The 16,524-nt window shown below is 55.2% G+C and overlaps 1 protein-coding gene across 3 annotated transcripts; it reads right to left on the bottom strand.

Annotated features, from left to right (window-relative positions):
* Positions 1-5,934: 5,934 nt before the first annotated feature.
* LOC136139207 (polyunsaturated fatty acid lipoxygenase ALOX15B-like) lies at positions 5,935-15,747 on the bottom strand. Of its 3 annotated transcripts, XM_065898087.1 has the most exons (14): positions 15,601-15,747; positions 15,298-15,520; positions 14,958-15,039; positions 11,603-11,725; positions 11,204-11,307; positions 9,744-9,916; positions 9,360-9,506; positions 9,056-9,259; positions 7,937-8,023; positions 7,386-7,555; positions 7,076-7,197; positions 6,878-6,978; positions 6,630-6,800; positions 5,935-6,217 (listed from the first exon to the last, which is right to left on the bottom strand). In XM_065898087.1, exons 1-14 carry the CDS (start codon positions 15,745-15,747, stop codon positions 6,038-6,040), a joined length of 2,034 nt encoding a protein of 677 aa, XP_065754159.1. In that variant the 3' UTR covers positions 5,935-6,037. The 3 variants fall into 3 exon arrangements, with proteins under 3 accessions (XP_065754159.1, XP_065754160.1, XP_065754161.1); XM_065898088.1 differs by lacking the exon at positions 7,937-8,023 and having other exon boundaries at positions 6,038-6,217; XM_065898089.1 differs by lacking the exons at positions 7,076-7,197; positions 7,937-8,023 and having other exon boundaries at positions 6,038-6,217; positions 7,399-7,555.
* Between the last annotated feature and the right edge of the window lie 777 nt (positions 15,748-16,524).

The following is a 16,524-nucleotide window of genomic DNA, read 5'->3' as shown; positions in this document are numbered from 1 at the left end:
CCACCCGGAAAGCCCAAGCGTGAGGAGGCCCAGTTTCTCAGGGTCCTCAAGGATCTTCCATCTTCCCTGTTCTCGGTCAGCGTGAACTTTCTCTGCACCTTTTCCACCCACGGTGTCTCTAGCATCACATGAACTGGGCCCTGAGCTGCCAGTACAGCGGTGTCCAGGGTGAGAAACCGCTGGCTAAACTCAGGTGCACAACAGGCCCTTCAAAAGGAAGGAACCCCAACACCCCTTGCCCTTCTTTGGACAGGCTCCTGTGAAAGCCTAGCCTACCCCCGCCTTCTGTGAAAACTCTTCCTCCTCCCATTGGGCCCAGGTTGGGACTCTGAGGGCGTCTTCCCAGTCCTCCCCATTCCAAAACTCCTTCTCCTACTTTGCCTCTGTTTCCACTTTCCTCCCATCCTAGGACCAATCCAATGCAACTTCCTTCTTTGGAAGAGCCTGGAAACTGGACAAGGAAGGATGTGTACCCTGGATCTGTCATGTGGTCCACTTTGACCCCAGCATCTTTAGGGAGAGGGTTACAATTAGAGCCCAGCTTACCTGTACCTCTAGCTGTAGTTCTCAGGGCCAGGCTCCCTGGCTTGTGTGTATGTGCGTGTGTGTGTGCGTGGAGTCTCTCCCCAGCTCTTTCCTATCCCCACTATCATTCCCCACCATTTTTGTACTTGAGCTCAGTAAATTCAATAAAAATCAATATACTTGGCTCCCATTTCATTTTTGTTTTTGTTCCTGTGTGCATGTAGGTGGGTGGGGAACCAGGGGATTAGAGAAAGAAAGAGCAGCAATGAGTCCCTGGATCACCTGCTCTGGAGACAGGAAGCCTCCCAGCTCAACCCACCACCTAGCCAGAGCCTACGTTCCTTCACCTCCCAGAGTGTGTTTTCCATCAGAAGGTGAAGGGATATCCAGACTCAAGGAGCCGATACAAAAAAGTGGGTATTTTGCAAAGCCTGAGAATCCAGCTTCTGGGTGTGGGAGTTGTTAGCATTGCCACTGAGATCTGGTTCCTCTTCTGGACACATGGAGGATTCAACCTCTGGCTCTCTTGTGCATGGGTGGAGTCATGGATGAGTTTTGGCCAACAAGCTATGAGCAGAAGTGATGTGGTCATCTCCAGGCTGGAGCGTTTAACTGCTGGCATGAGCTCACCAGAGTTCTCTGCTCTCTGCCTCTCTGTTCTAGAAGCATGTGATGAGATGTTGCTTCCATCAGCTTCTGTCTCTGAGGGACTAGAGCCCCGTGATGACCTGAGCTGGGCATGGAGCTGAGTGGGAAATGAACTTTTGCTGGGTTAAGCCATTGAGATTTTGAGATTATTTGTTGTTGCAGCATAATCTAACCCACCCTGACTGAAACAGATGGTAATCTGGGGGGTCTAATGTTCTCCCTTCCAGCCCTGTAGCCCTTAAAAATTGAGATTTGTGCAGCCCTCAAGCCAGTCATCCATATCTTTCTCCACAGCCACCCAACCTTCCCATTTTCCTGCTTCCCTAGACTTCAGATCTAGCCCCCCTTACCTCTTCTGCCTCCTGAGTCAAATTTTGTACCCCACCAAGCCCTGGTCACAGTGTCTTTGGGGAGTGGACGTGGGGCAGACTTTGGCTCTGCCAAAGATCGGATTTTCACTTCCTGAACATGTGATACTGGGAGAATAGGATCCCCACGGCATTGTGCATGAAGAGGCGTGTTCGGGGATGTCTTACCTGCAGATTCCAGCCTAAGAATTTAGCCAAAATCACCAGTTTCTGCTCGCCTTTGAACAAAATCAAGGAATAAGACATACCCAACGGCGCCCCCTTGTGGCTATAATAACTATAGCAGAGGCTGGATGTGCCATCCCCTTAAACCTGGGCTTTGACTTAGAACAGCAGGACCGGGATACGCTGGAAGGATGTCAGGGCACAGTCAGGCAGCTTGTCTTTCCAAGAGGACGGACACTCCTTGGCCTGCACCAAAGTTAGCATTAGAAGACATGCCTCGTCTGCAAATGTCCCAGAGCCAGAGAGGGTGGAACCAGGGGGGATCATTGGAATCTGTTTCCCCAGAAAGCCAGCTTGGAGGGAGATTTACTGGGGAGACACACCTGGCCACACGTAGGATCCTACGTGGGCTCTGGAAGCCTCTGGGGACAGGATGTGGGGAGGGGGCCCATGTAAAGCTCCAGCCTTGTCAGACAGGTGGCGTCCCTCATCTTGCACCCTGGACGCCCTCTGTGCTTTTCCGTAAGTCTGGAGGGCAGCTGGTATGGTGTAAAGAGAAGATACCAGCCCTCTTTCCGAGTCCCTCAGCCTCAATGGCCCAGATTTTTCAGATAAATGGGAGGAACGTGAAGACCGGGAAAGTCCCTTGCAGCACTGACGTTCTGGGGTCTGCTTGCCTCATGGCTCCTGTCTCCCTAGAGAGTATGTGGAGGACGCGGCTGTCAATTCCCCTGGCATGACCCCTACTTCAACTGGCTTATGGGGGCAGACAAAAAACACATAAACAAACACATAAACAAATACATCCTTTCAGATGGTTGCAAGTGCAGTCAGGAGATGAAACCAGGTGGTGTGTTAGCATGACCTGGGTGGGGGGGAGCATTAGATGTGGTGATCAGGGAAGGTCACTCTGAGGAGGTGACAGCTGAGTTGAGACTAGGGGGAAATGTGTTACAAACAAGGACAGGGCAAGTGCAAGGGCCCTGAAGGGTGTGCATTCAAGGCCCGAGCGGCTGCAATAGGTGACCCAGGGGTGGACAGAAGCTGGGTCATGCACGATCCTATAGTCCACAGTTGAGTGTTTGGATTTGATTCTAAGGGAAACACGGTTTTAAGCTCTGGCTTACAGTAGGGGAGTGACCCAATCTGATTGTTTTCCCTCTGTCTTGGGGGGCGGGGGGCTCCAGGGGTTGCTCTCCTGCCTTGCAGAGCTCTGGATGGGGCAAGGTGGGGGTGGGGTGGGTGCCCCAGCAGTGAGGGCTCAGCTTCCTGTGTGGGTGGCTCATTGTGAGCCAACCCAGCGAGCTCACATCCTTCCCTGGGGCCTCTCCTGCTCTCCGGGTCCACCCCTGGTCAAGGAGAACCAGTTCTTCAGCCCAATGAGCACCTACCCAGAGTCACGCATCCACATTTTGGTTGTAACTGGGGAGCGCTCCATCTACATCCTCATGCCTAATCCCATCCATGTCCCCGGCCACATCCACGTCCCCACCATCCCCATCTCCATCTGTTTCCCTTGGGAACCTAATTTCCACTCCAGACTTGAGCCCTCATCAAACCTGGAGCCACCACTCCTGCTTTTTTTGGGACAGAGGGGTCGGCTGGGGGACACCTATTGAGAATGGATTGTGATTTGGAAAATGGCGCCCAAACTCTTCTACACCATCAGCTCCCTCCCCTGTTTCTCCCAAATCCCCTCCCACAGTCCCCTCCAGGCTGACTGTGTGCCCCTGCCTCCTTCCCACTCCCACAGAGTGATGCTACTGCTGGATTAGAAGGTTAAGGCTGGGCATCTCACCCCTGCTCCTCCAGGACCCAGCATCCCAGAGGGGCCTGGAGGTGCAGTTTCCCAAACCTCTGAGCCTCAATTCCCCCCTCCACTGGCCCTGCTCCTTACAGAGCCTTAGCAGCCCCCTGGGGGCACAGTCTCAAGAGAAGGGGAGCGGCTAGAAGGCAGGAGGCTGGGTAAATTTTCTTCTTAAGATGCAAATTTGAATCGTCAAGTTCCTCGCATCACTCAAGGGTCATCAGGGTGGTTGAGTAGAGCCCAGGAGGGCAGGTCTGACCGGCCTGACAGCCCGTGAGAGTACTGTGACCAGGCAAATGAGACAGCTCTGCCAGTCACAGAGCATGTGCATGACCTTCATCCCCAGCCTCTTCTCTGTCCTGCCTCCATCCCCTTAAGGCATTCCCTGCCCTCATGTCACCTCCTACCCCTCATCTCATCCTTACTGAATATTCATCCTAATTCCAATCCCATCATTGATTCAGTTCCCAACCCTGATCTTGTCCTCATCACTAACCCGTGTTTCGAGAATCTCCCAGTTACCAGGTACTGTGCCTGGAGGTGGGGAGAAAACCAACCCAAATTACAGACAGTCTAATCTAGTGGAAAAGAAAGATATCCATCAAAGATGTTAACTACAGTGCTCTGGGAGCCATTAAGAGTTAAACCTGGTCTTTCTTGATGAAGCAATTATCAAGCTAAGATCTGAAGGAAGAGGAAACCTTAACCAGGTCTAAGAGGTGGAGAGGGAACAGTATGTGCAAAGGCCCTGTGGTTGGAAGGAGTCGACCACACTTTACACCTTTACTCAAAAGTCCCCTTCTAAAGAGCTCTTGCCTGGCTACTCTATATCTAAATTTGCTCCCCTATACTTTATACAGTAAGTCCCCTACATACTAATGAGTTGTGTTCTGAGAGCACGTTCATAAGTCCAATTTGTTCCTAATTCCAGCAAATTTAGCCTAGGTACCCAACTAACAGAACTGGCTGTACAGTACTGTACTGTAATAGGTTTATAATATTTTTCACACAAATAATACATAAACAAACAAAACAAAGCAAACAAACAAAAAATAAAGAAAGCATTTTCAATCTTACAGGACAGGGCTTCCCTGGTGGCGCAGTGGTTGAGAGTCCGCCTGCCGATGCAGGGGACACGAGTTCGTGCCCCGGTCTGGGAAGATCCCACATGCCGCGGAGCAGCTGGGCCCGTGAGCCATGGCCGCTGAGCCTGCGCATCCGGAGCCTGTGCTCCGCAACGGGAGAGGCCACAACAGTGAGAGGCCCACGTACCGCAAAAAAAAAAAAAAAAAAAAAAAAATCTTACAGGACAGTACCTTGAAAAGGACAGGAGTACAGGACAACAGCTGGCACTTCTCAGCAGTACCGGCTACATCACCACTGCTTCTATTCTTGCTTCCAGACATCCTGGGCTTGAAATAAAGATACTGTACCGCTATACTCTATACAGCGCTGTACAGTAAAGTACACAAAAGCACAACCACTTGCAGAGGATGCAGGGACATGACAATATATACCAGACACGGGAACTAACTTAGGTGATTGGATATGCGAAAGCAGGTTCGCATCTTTAAAAGTTGGCTACTTGAAGGTTCGTGTGTAGGGGACTTACTGTATTATCCTTCCCTGCATTATAGCTTCTCTTCAGCACTTATCACTCTCTAATGTAGTATTTATTTATTTTTGAAATTAAAAACTTACTTATTTATTTATTTATTTTTGGCTGTGCTCAGTCTTCTTTGCTGTGCACAGGCTTTCTCTAGTTGCAGCAAGCGGGGGCTACTCTTCGTTGCAGCGCATGGGCTTCTCATTGCGGTGGCTTCTTTTGTTGCGAAGCACGGGCTCTGGGCACGTGGGCTCCCGTAGTTGTGGCACACAGGCTTAGGTGCTCCACCACATATGGGATCTTCCCGGACCAGGGCTCGAACCCATGTCCCCCGCATTGGCAGGTGGTTTCTTAACCACCGAGCCACTGGGGAAGTCCCGGGGTATGTTATTTTTTAGAAAGCATATGTGGGCACTGCCTGTAAGTCCCCGGCAGTAGGTCTTCCTTCTGCTCTGCTTCCCATGGCCCTTTCTCAGTGGGTTGTTCATTTTAAAGTTGGGACCATAGGTCACCATCAACCTCTCGAGCAGTTTTCAGGCGGGCCACGCCTTATGCTGCTGGACGGTCTGGAAGAGGGCTGCCCTTGAGCCGCATGACCATTAGGTCCAGTCAGCTGTGGTCAGTGGGATTGGGGGCAGGACTGTGTTCCCCCTATGGTACCCTTCCAGGGGGCTGTGGGTGTGCAGGTATTTTGAGGCTTGGAGTCTTCAAAAGGCATAGTGGTGCCGTCCAATGAGTTTTTATTCTCTGGGGTTTTTTTTTGTTTCTGTTTTGCGGTGTTTTGGGGATGAGTTACATCAGACCCAGCAGGGGCATATGGGGGCCTGGTTTTCTGGGGAGTCCTTTTCTCTGGGTGGCAGGTAGCCTAGAGCTATGGGGTCAAAGGGATGTCATGTAGGGCCCTTTTCCCCAGGGAATTTAGATGGAGACGCTGTTCTCGATGATGGGAGGGTCCAGGTAGGTGTAGGGGAGCTCCAGGTCCTGGTTTCTCTCCTGGATGTCTCGCGAGATCTGAGCCAGGCGGCTCTGGAAGGCCGCGATGCTCCAGCACGGGGCCACCTCCGTGAAGTGTTCGTCCGGATAGGTGCCCAGGGACCGCTGGGAACCAAACACAAGGCTGGGTGAAGGGGCTGCTTTGCAGCCGGGACCCGCCTTAGCCATCCACCGTGGGGGACCTGAAGCAGCCTACGACTGAACCTCATCCGTGCCCCCTCCCCCTGAACAGTGATGATTACGGCAGGCAGCTCTCGGGGATGAAAGCTCAAGTGAGAGTTTTAAAGGGGGCGGCCTCACTGGAACATATCACACGTTACCCTTGCAGCTAAGGGTGACTCTGAATCGTCTCATTTGGCCATTTGACCCTCCTTGTGAGATGTCCAATGCCCTTGTGTCCTCCTGGGAAGACTCACTGGGGTCTGATGGCACAGTGGGGTGTGGGTCAGGGAGAGTAAACACTGTCGCCTCCCTCACCCCAAGGCTGGCCTGGTCTGGCTCCCAGCCCCACACTCACTCTGTCTCCAGGCTCCTTGCTCAGCGCCCAGAGGGCAATAATGACATCACATGTGGCATTGACTGGTGGGAGGGTGGCTATGAACTTCTCCAGGCTTGCCTGGCCTTTAGAGGTGGGCGGTGGCAGTTGCATGGTAGGTGGCAGGTTGGGCATCCAGGCACTGAAGTCAAACTGAAGGCCGAGAGGGCAGAGTGAGGCTAGGAGCCCGGCACCCTCCGTCCCGCCACCCTGGCATTGACCCTTCTCACCTGCCCTGTACCGACAGCGGAATGCTTGGCCGAGCAGGTGAATATCACCATAGTGACATACTGTATCAGGGCTTCCCGTGTCCCCAGGGAGGAGGGTACACCTGCAGGGAGAGCTGGGCTGGGAACGGGGCTACCAGGGTCCTGAGGACAATGCCGCAGTGGCCTGAGGGTAGGACCTAAGAACCGAGGTCCCCCTACCTGAGCTCTCCCGGCCTAGGAAGCCCTCGGAGAAGATCTCCCACACCCAGGCCTGGAGTTCACTGTCGTCGCGGACAGACTCATCGCTCAGGTAGTAGATGCCGATCATTTCGGAGACAAAGCTGCAAGGTGCACGGGGTTCCATCCCAGCTGTGAACCCCGACCCTCTCTGAGGAGTGCCCCCGCCTGGTCCCAGTGCTATTAATGTCCGGCCCTCCTCCTGGTGGACGCCTCCCTGGGCCTTCCTTCTCCTTCCCAGTCTTCCTTCCTGTCCCCCAAGGCCCCAGTTCTCTGGGGCTCGCCCCCTCACCATTCCACTGCACCCCAGATCTGTATCCCATCATCCCGGTAGTAGTAGCCTGGGATGTCTTCAACTCCTCGGGCCCGGATATCCTCAGGCAGACACAGGATGGAATAGTTCAGCTGTTCCATGTACCTCTGTATCAGCTCAGAGAAACCTTCAATGCCAATGCCTGTGGACTGGGAAACGGGACTCCTGGGTACCACAGCCCTTGCCCCAGAAGCAGGAGGTAATAGTGGTTGGGGAGACAGGGCCACTCCCACCCCAAGACCCCAGATTCTTTTTTTTTTTTTTTTTTTTTTTTGCGGTACGTGGGCCTCTCACTGTTGTGGCCTCTCCCATTGCGGAGCACAGGCTCCGGACGTGCAGGCTCAGCGACCATGGCTCACGGGCCCAGCCGCTCCACGGCATGTGGAATCTTCCCGGACTGGGACACGAACCCGCGTTCCCTGCATCGGCAGGCGGACTCTCAACCACTGCGTCACAAGGGAGGCCCAAGACCCCAGATTCTTTACACTGAAGGAATATCCCATCCCCACCCTCCCTAAAGCAGTCCTTACCCTGTCCACCACCTTCCTGGGGGCAATGAGCAGCTCACGGGCCAGCGTGTTGATGTGCAGTGTGTACCGTGTGTGTGGGATCAGCAGCTGTAAGGGCCAGAGAAGGCAGAGCTAGGCAAAGCCTGGGTCTCTGTGGCCCCAGACCTGCCCCCCCATAGAGGAACCCAGTCTTGTCAGTCACACATGGACAGAGATGACAGGGACAAGGGGGCAGCCTGGGATAGGGACCAGGGCTCTAGGCCCGGTGATGGGGGCTAAGGTCCACCAGCATCCTCTTCTGTGACCTTGAGCGTGTGTTTTCCTCTCTCTGGGCATCAGATCACTGGGCCAATGAGAGGGCTGATCTGGATAGCACTATGAATCCCTCCAGCTCTGGCCTCCTGTGATTTCCTAACCCCAGGCAGGCAAGGCACCGTGATAACCAGGGCCTGCGGGCCTGGCAATGTGAAATGGTCCCCTAGAGACCACGTCTGAGTGCCAGGCCCTGGGAGCTGTAGATTGTCAGAAACAATCAGCCTGGATTGAAGAGGACAGAGTAGGGCCTGCATCCAGGACCCAGGAGACTGTCTAAGGAAGAATCAGAAAGTGAGTAGCTGTGGACCCCTCATCTTTACAGAGGAGATGCTCCAGGTCCCTGGAGGAAATGAATCTGGGCCATCTGAAGGCTTAGCAGAGCCCACCTTAGAGACACGGGTCTCCCTCCCAGGGCTCCCCACCCTGCAGCTATCTGCAGAAAACCTGTTGGTCAAAGCCATGTTCACACTTTGGCATCTGTCAGCCCCAGGTCTCTCCTTTCCTAGGAGCTGGGCTTCTGTGATCGCTGTTGGCTTGAGCGCCCCTAAGAAGAGAATCTCTCTGGGGCATAGCCTGCCCTCACATGCGGTCCTCTCCCTCGCGCCTGTCCTCATCACCTCACCCTAGCTCAGGGCCTGCTGGAAAGCAGCCTCTCAGGGGAATTGTGCAGGGAGATGCCGCTGAGGCAGAATGGGGGCTCAGCATCTCAGCCTGAAAGGACAGGGCCACGTGGGGACAGGCGGCATAGGACCCCGAAGGGCAGGCCCAGGTGCAGCGACATGCAGGCTTGGGGCACAGTCTGGGTCGTCTTGCTGGGCCACTGACCTTGAAGAGTGGGTGGCAGTGAGGCAGCTGGCGCAGTGTAGCCAGGGTGAAGACCTCGGCCACCAGGTGTACCTGTAACAGGTGTGTGAGGGCCTCGTGGATGGAGAACTCGGCATTGCGCACCCACGTCTTGGCCAGCAGCCAGTCCCACTTGTCGTCGCTGGGCAGAAAGATGGGGCTGTCGGGCCCAGGGGTCTGGCTGAGCTATAGGAGAGGCCAGTGAGGAGAGGCAGCCTTGAGTGTCTGCCAACCATTTAGTCAGACCTCTCCCTGCCCCTGCCCTGTCGCCTGCCCGGCTGCTGACCTGGATGGCGAGGGGCAGCAGGGGCCCACACCCTGGGCGCTGGTATAGCAGGGTCATTGGGGCCGCGGAGAACTGAGGCCTCCTATTAATGACATTGGTGCGGATGCCAGAGAGGATGCCGTGATCCACCAGGAACAAGGACCCTTTCTGCGGGAGAGAGAAGGGGAGCCAGGGCTGCCATCTGGCTTTCTAAAGGCAGAAGGTGGGGAGTATGGGGGTGGTGAGAGGATTCAGGGCCAGGAGACTGTGCACGGGAGAGGGTGTTCCCGGCACGTAGCACACAGTAGGTCCTTAACAAATGTGAGTGTTATTCCTCCCCAGTAGGGGATGGGCCCAAAGCACTGAGATGGGGGCGTGCAGAGCCAGGACTCCTGTGCCCCTCACCTCCAGCTCAGCCTGCAGACTCGTCCCGGGGCCCAACACTGGGGCCACCATGGCATCAGTGACAGGGAAGTTCTTTGGGAGGTGGCGACAGCGGCGGATCAGGACCGGGTTGAGGCCATTCAGGAACTGGTAGGCGAAGAAGGCATCCTCCTGCCAGTGCTCAAACACATACTCTGCAGGGGGGCAGGGGAGATGGGACCAGTCACCCCGGCGCCCAGGGGTCTCCCCCTGAGCGCCATTGTGGCGTTTCTCCTGCGTCCATCCTGCGCTCTCCTCTCTTCTCATGCAGTACTTCCCAGGGTGACCTCCTCTGTCCCCTTGGCTTCAGTTCACCAAACAGCAAACCTTAGTCCCCAGCCCACCAGTCCCACCATCTACCTGCCATCTCCAACCCCATGACTCAAACACAGTATATCGGAGGCTGAACATGGGCTCCTGCTCTAGCCCAGTCCCCAGCCCATTGCCTGGCATCCCGGGAATGGCACCTTCATCCACTGGATTGCAGGTGGCAGAGCCCGGAGTCCTCTCGGCAGCTCCCCCCATCCTCCGCCCATCAAGTCCCACCGATTCTCCATCCTCAGTAGCTCTTGCTCCACACGTCCACTCCATCTCTGCTGTCACTGCCTCGCTGAGGATTCCATCCTCTGCTGACCACAGCCAGAGCCTCACAACTGGTCCTCCTGCTTGCACTCCTGCCCCCTAACAGCCCCCTCCCCACGGCACATCTGGCCACAGTACTCCCCAGCTGGCAGCTGGTCCCACTGCACTTAGGAAAGGCCCGAGCTCCTGCCACGGCCTCCACAGTCCTGCACGGCCCAGGGCCCATGCACCTCTCCTGCTTTGCCTCCTGTCTTCCTTCCCTGGCTCAATCCCCTTTGGCCACAGCAGCATCTTTCCCCTCAAAGGTCTCCACTCCTTCCATCTTCAGGGCCTTCACATGCACCGGACCGCCCTCCCGCCCCGAACCTGAAGCACCCTCTGCCCTCACACACCATGCCTGGCGCTGTTGACACCTGCCCCACTTTGAGGTCTCAGCATAAAAGTCACCTCTGTAGAGAGTTCCCTAGCTGGGCTAGGCCAGGTCCCCCTTTTACACACTCTCACTGGAGCTGATGCACAGGTTTCATAAGCGAAACTCATTATTTGCCTTTGAGCCTAATGTCTACTTGTCTGCTCAACTGGGAGCCCTGTGGGGGCAAGGACTGTGTCCACAGCCCCTAAGCGAGTGTCTCATGTGTAGTAGCCCAACAAGTGTCTGATGGATACAAGGCATTAGAAGGTCAGAGATGCCCCCACGACACGTCCTTTTCTGTGTCTGAGGAGAAAGTAAGGTCTCGTGGGAGTCAGGGGCCTGCCCAGGGTCACACAGTGAACTGGCGCTTGGTTTTCTGAGATTCCTGACAGCCAGGAGAGCTGATCCCCCAGGGAAGAGGTCTGGAGCCCCGGCTGGAGCCCCTCACCCACGGCTGGGGTCTTCCGGAAGCTGAACACACTTCTCATCTCCTCCAGGCTCTTCCAGAGCCCCTTGCGGTCCAGCAGCCCTTTGAGTTTCAGATGTGCCAACCTGCCAGAAGATGTGAAAAGTGGGAAGAGGGAGGCAAGAGGCCCTGGGAGACCCGTCCGCGTTGGCTAAGCTTATCCATCCTGGGGTCCTGAACCAGCCTCCGGGGGGGCCGTGGTAGTCACTGCCCCTGAGGTCATCCTCACCTTGTTGGAATAGGTGGTGAGCAGAGGCCGTGCCCTGGGCTGGGCTGTGTGACCCACATCCCTGATGGTGGGGGAGCTGAGTGGGGGAGGGCAGAAGGCAGGGGTACCAGTACATCTGAGGCCCAGGGGCAGGAGAGGGTGGGCATCCTCACATAGAGCCGCCTCGCAGGTAGAAGGTGATGTTCTTTGCCAGAGAGTATTTGATGTTGAGGTCCAGGTTTTTTATGGTCTCCTCGTTGAGGCAGCGAGGCCAGCCTGGGATGTAAGTCTTCCAGCTGGAGGGAGGAGCAGGGAGGCAGCCAGCAAGAAGCCTCAGGGAAACCACTGACTAGGGAGAGGGAGTGGCAGACCCCTTGGAGGCCCTGGTCAGGGCCAGCCCCCTTCCACAAGCAGGGGTCTTCCTGGGCTCTGCCCTTCCCCTCCACCCTCAAGGCCGCAGGGAGAGCTGCCATGTTCCCACAGCCATGTTCTCCCCTGGTCAGTTGATTGGTCCAGGGTTCGGCACCTGGCCAGAGCAAGGCCAATCAGAATCCTTCTCAGGGAATTGGAGATTGGGGCTGGACCAGAGGTCATCTCTCTCTGGATATCTGGGTTATAGCACATAAACACCAGGACTGGGAGAGTTCCCTGGTGGTGAAGTGGTGAAGAGTCCGTGCTTCCAATGCACGGGGCCCAGGTTTCCATCCCTGGTCAGGGAACTAGACCCCATGTGCGTGCCGCAGCTAAGAGTTTGCCTGCCGCAACTAAGAAGACTGCCTGCCGCAACTAAGACCGGGCACAACCAAATAAATAAATAAATTTTTAAAAATAATTAAAAATAAAGGAGTTGCTATTAAAAAAAAAAAAAGGCCATTTTCCACTGTGTGGACTGGGAACCAAAGAAAGCTGTTCTGCAGGGAGAGAGGAAAGTGAAGCCAGAGAGAGAAGCATCTAGGGGGCTCCAGAGACAGGGGGAGAGTCACCCTGGCTTCTGGCCCGTAATATCTGGCTACGCTTCCAGCCCTCACTTCTGTGACCTGCTGACGCATTCCCATTTTTTCTGTCTGCTAGCTGGAGTCTGTTATCGTTCTTGCAACCACAAAACTCCTGACTAACACAGTTGCATCACAGAGCGGAGGTTGTCCTGAAGGTGGGAACACAGGAAGGCGTCAGTTGCCTTTGGCAGGCATCCCGTGGAGAGACACTTCTGCCTCCAAAGCTTGGGGGAGCCCAGAAATGTACTCTGGCCTGGCCTAAAGAGATTTAGCCTCTTTAAATCCCTTTATCCAGCAAGCAACACAGCCTGAAGACCTTTAGGTGAAATGGTAAAATCATGTCCCTGCAAAGCTGAGGACCCCCAGCCAGTCATCCTCTCATTCTCTCCCTCATTCATTCTTTGGTTCATTCCGTCAGTGCCTTTGGGTTTGAACAGGCAACTTCAGAACACAATTTGCAGTTAAAGTACACTGCCACCAGGTGGTGGCCAAACCCTGCTTCTCAAACTTTAATGCACAAAAACTTAGTTCCCCCAGGGATCTTGGTAAAATGCAGATTCTCATCAAATAGGTTTGGGGTGGGTGGCCCAAGACCCTGTATTTCTAACAAGCTCCCAGGTGATGCCGACCCTGTGGACGTGAGACCTCACTCTGAGTATTGAGGGTGTAGCCACTTGGATCAGAGGTAACTGAGGGACATTATGAACCTCAGTACACACGTGTGCAGGGCTTTGCGGCTGACAAGCTGCATTCTCAACCATCTTCTCATTTGTTCTTCCTAATAACACAAATCAGCCTGGTATTCTTAGTTCCTTTTGCAGAAGAAATTAAGAATCAAAAAGGTTAACTAATTTGCTTAAGATTTCACAGCTCCTTTCGGCAGGGCCTACCTAGGCTGGCCTTGCGTCTCCTGACTCCTCCTGTGTCCTTGTTTTGCCAAGAAAGGAAGAAAGGCCACTCCACAGACACAGCTCCCTCCATCTGTTCCCTCACCTGGGGCTGATGCTGGCAGATTAGGCGCCATGGTTTTCTCCGGGATGTAATTCACAACACACGTGGAATCACCAGGAGCCAAGTAAGCCTGCAGCTGCTGTGCCCCCAGAGACCTAAAGCGAAAGCCTGCAGCCCGCTCTTCAGACAGCAGCTCAGCTGGCCAGACCATGACCTTTTGAACATTTGCTCACGCGTGTGGTCCCTGGCTTTCTGCCTTAGAAGTCCTTGCCAGCGACCCAGAAAGACTCCAGCAAGAGTGAGGCATGTAAAAGCAGTGGGTTTCAGGGCTTCCCTGGTGGCGCGGTGGTTGGGAGTCCGTCCCCTGCCAATGCAGGGGACGCGGGTTCGTGCCCCGGTCCGGGAGGATCCCACATGCCGTGGAGCGGCTGGGCCTGTGAGCCATGACCACTGAGCCTGCGCGTCCGGAGCCTGTGCTCCGCAACGGGAGGGGCCACAACAGTGAGAGGCCCGCGTACCGCAAAAAAAAAAAAAAAAAAAAAAAAAAAAGCAGTGGGTTTCAAACTTCCGTGGGCATGAGTCATCTGGAAGGCTTGTTAAAACAATATTGCTAGCGGAACTTCCCTGGTGGGGCAGTGGTTAAGACTCCCCGCTCCTAATGCAGGCGGCTTGGGTTTGATCTCCGGTCAGGCGCAGCCCCCCAAAAAAAACAACCAAAAAACAAAAAAAAAAAACCCCAATATTGTTAGCAACAAGGATTTACTGTTATCGCACAGGGAATTATACATCCAGCGCCAACTACAATTTGGTACTTGCCATCCTCCTCTACAAGGACAAGGACTAAATCATGGGTTGCTGCTGTTGCTGACTTTCAACTCCCAGAGGAGTTCAGGGTGGCGAGCAGAAATGAGGCATTCTGTGCTCTGGGAGAAACGGGCAGAACAGGTTTTCAGATAGATATGATTTTATGAACCCAATTCTTATATCTCCTCATATCCAGAAAAGCACTAAAATCCTTCATGGTGACGACTGCTCTTCGTGACTAGCAGAAACCTTCTGCAAAACAAAATATGTGCTCGATTGCAAGAGCTCCCCCTTCACCAAAATCACATAGGTACTGACTTTCCCCACTACCTCTGTGGAGCAGTTTCTCAGAGCTCTCTGAAATGCCATCTCCTGGGCTGTAGTCCTCATTTTGCGCCAAATAAAACTTAACCCACAACTGTCATGCTGCACATTTTTATTAAGCTGATGCCAGTATCTTGTAATAACGTATAGTGGAATATAATCTGCAAATAAGCAACCCAGAGCACGCTGCTGTACACCTGAAATGGACACAACGTTGTAAATCAACTAGACCTCAGTTAAAAACACCAACACTGCTGCCCCTCACCCTCAACATCTGATTCAGTAGCTGTGAGGTGGGTCTGAGAAACTGTATTTCTAACGAGTTCCTGGAGATGCTGTGATTGGAGAGGACAGAGGACCAGGCAGGGACTTCAGGCCGCGTCAACACCAGCGGAACGAAGCTGACCCTCATCCCCTCGGCAACCCGCCTCCCCCTCAGTAACCCCCTCCTCACCTGTACATCTCCCGCCTGGCCTGCAGCTCCTCCTGGCGCTGCTGCTGGAGGGTGGGGTGGCGGTCCTCCCAGGAAATCTTCGCTGTGGGAGCAGCGGAGCCGGTGGGGAGGACAGAGAAAGCCTCCTGACCTCCGGCCCCAGCCGCTCTCCCCTCCACTCCAGCCGCCCCTTACCAGATCCCCTGCCCCCATAAGTAGTTTCTCCCACACCAGACTGCCACCCCCCCTCTTCCCCCAAACTCCCTGTCCCTCCCCCTCGGCCACACCGGCTCACCTCTCCACTCCCCTTGCCTTTCCCCCCAACACACCAGCCCCCTCCTCCCTCCTGTGTCCCCCTCACCTGTCCCCTCCCGCAGCACCAGGCTCCCCTGGTCCTCCAGCCACTGGTAGCAGGGGAAGCGGAGGGGGGCGCCCCGGGGCGGCGTGAGCTGGACCCAGCGGCAGAACCAGGCGTCGGAGGCCAGGGGCCAGAAAGGACGGAGCAGCGCGGGGGGAGTCTTGTGCAAGCGCAGCAGCAGCACCCGGCCCACGTCCTGGGGGCACGTCACCTCGAAGTCCTCCTCCTGGGGGGCAAGTTTAGTACCCTAGAGCACCGCCTCTCCTGCTCCCTCCGCCGCCGCCCCCACCCCCACCCGACACTCACAGCGCCCGCGCTGAACTCTTTGCCGAAATGGTCCAGGGGCAGTGGCAGGGTCTCTCCTTCGGTCCCCACGATGATGACAGACATTTCGTCCCACGTGCCAGCCCCGAAGGCCTCCCCAGTGGATACCCTCACCCTGAACTCAGCCATGGTGACAGCTGGAGTCTGTCTCTCTCCGGCTCATCCGACGCAACTGCACAGCCCAGAGGCTCACCCCCAGGGACAGGCACCGCCCCACCCTGGCCAGGCCTTGTGGAGGCAACTCAGTTCCCACGGGGCCCATCACCACCCCCAAAAGCAAGCGCTGGCTCGGGGCAGAGAGGGCGTGGCTGAGAGGCAGGAAGGGAGGGATGCAGATGGGGGTTGGGGTGCTCTGAGACGGGAGGGACTGGGCGTCCTGAGGTTTGGGAAACAGAACATTTCAGTGATGGGTGGGGCCAGAGGGAGTTGGGATCCAGTGGAGTTCACGGGTTCGTTTGTCCCCCTCTTAGTTTCTTTGCCTCCTTAGCCTTTAAAAGCCTAGGCAGGACCAACTCCCCACTTTTTACAAGTCTTCTTGGCCTGCCTTCATTATTTTATTTGATTCATGAATAATTTTGAGAACCTGCTCTGTGCCAGGTATTATGTTGGGTGCTGTGAGTATGGCCCCAGGCAAGGCCCAATCTTTGCCCTTTTGCAGGTTAAAACTCAAGTGTGGAGGGCTTCCCTGGTGGCGCAGTGGTTGGGAGTCCGCCTGCCGATGCAGGGGTCACGGGTTCGTGCCCTGGTCCGGGAAGATCCCACATGCCGCGGAGCAACTAAGCCCGTGCGCCACAGCTACTGAACCTGCGCTCTAGAGCCCGTGAGCCACAACTACTGAGCCCGCGTGCCACAACTACTGAAGCCCGCGTGCCTAGAGCCCATGGCCCGTGTTCCGCAACAAGAGAA

The sequence above is a fragment of the Phocoena phocoena genome, chromosome 19 (genome assembly GCF_963924675.1).
Source record: "Phocoena phocoena chromosome 19, mPhoPho1.1, whole genome shotgun sequence".
Taxonomy (NCBI): Eukaryota; Metazoa; Chordata; class Mammalia; order Artiodactyla; family Phocoenidae; genus Phocoena; species Phocoena phocoena.
Note: the sequence above shows the minus strand (reverse complement) of the source record. Positions and strands in the feature narration are given on the sequence as shown.

Excerpts from the sequence above, each read along its gene's own strand:
- LOC136139207 (XM_065898087.1), bottom strand. The coding sequence starts at position 15,747 with ATGGCTGAGTTCAGGGTGAGGGTATCCACTGGGGAGGCCTTCGGGGCT. Across the intron at positions 7,556-7,936 it reads CCAGGAAGGTGGTGGACAGG|TCCACAGGCATTGGCATTGA; the intron begins GTAAGGACTGCT and ends CCCGTTTCCCAG. Across the intron at positions 6,801-6,877 it reads CCGCTGTCGGTACAGGGCAG|TTTGACTTCAGTGCCTGGAT; the intron begins GTGAGAAGGGTC and ends CTCGGCCTTCAG.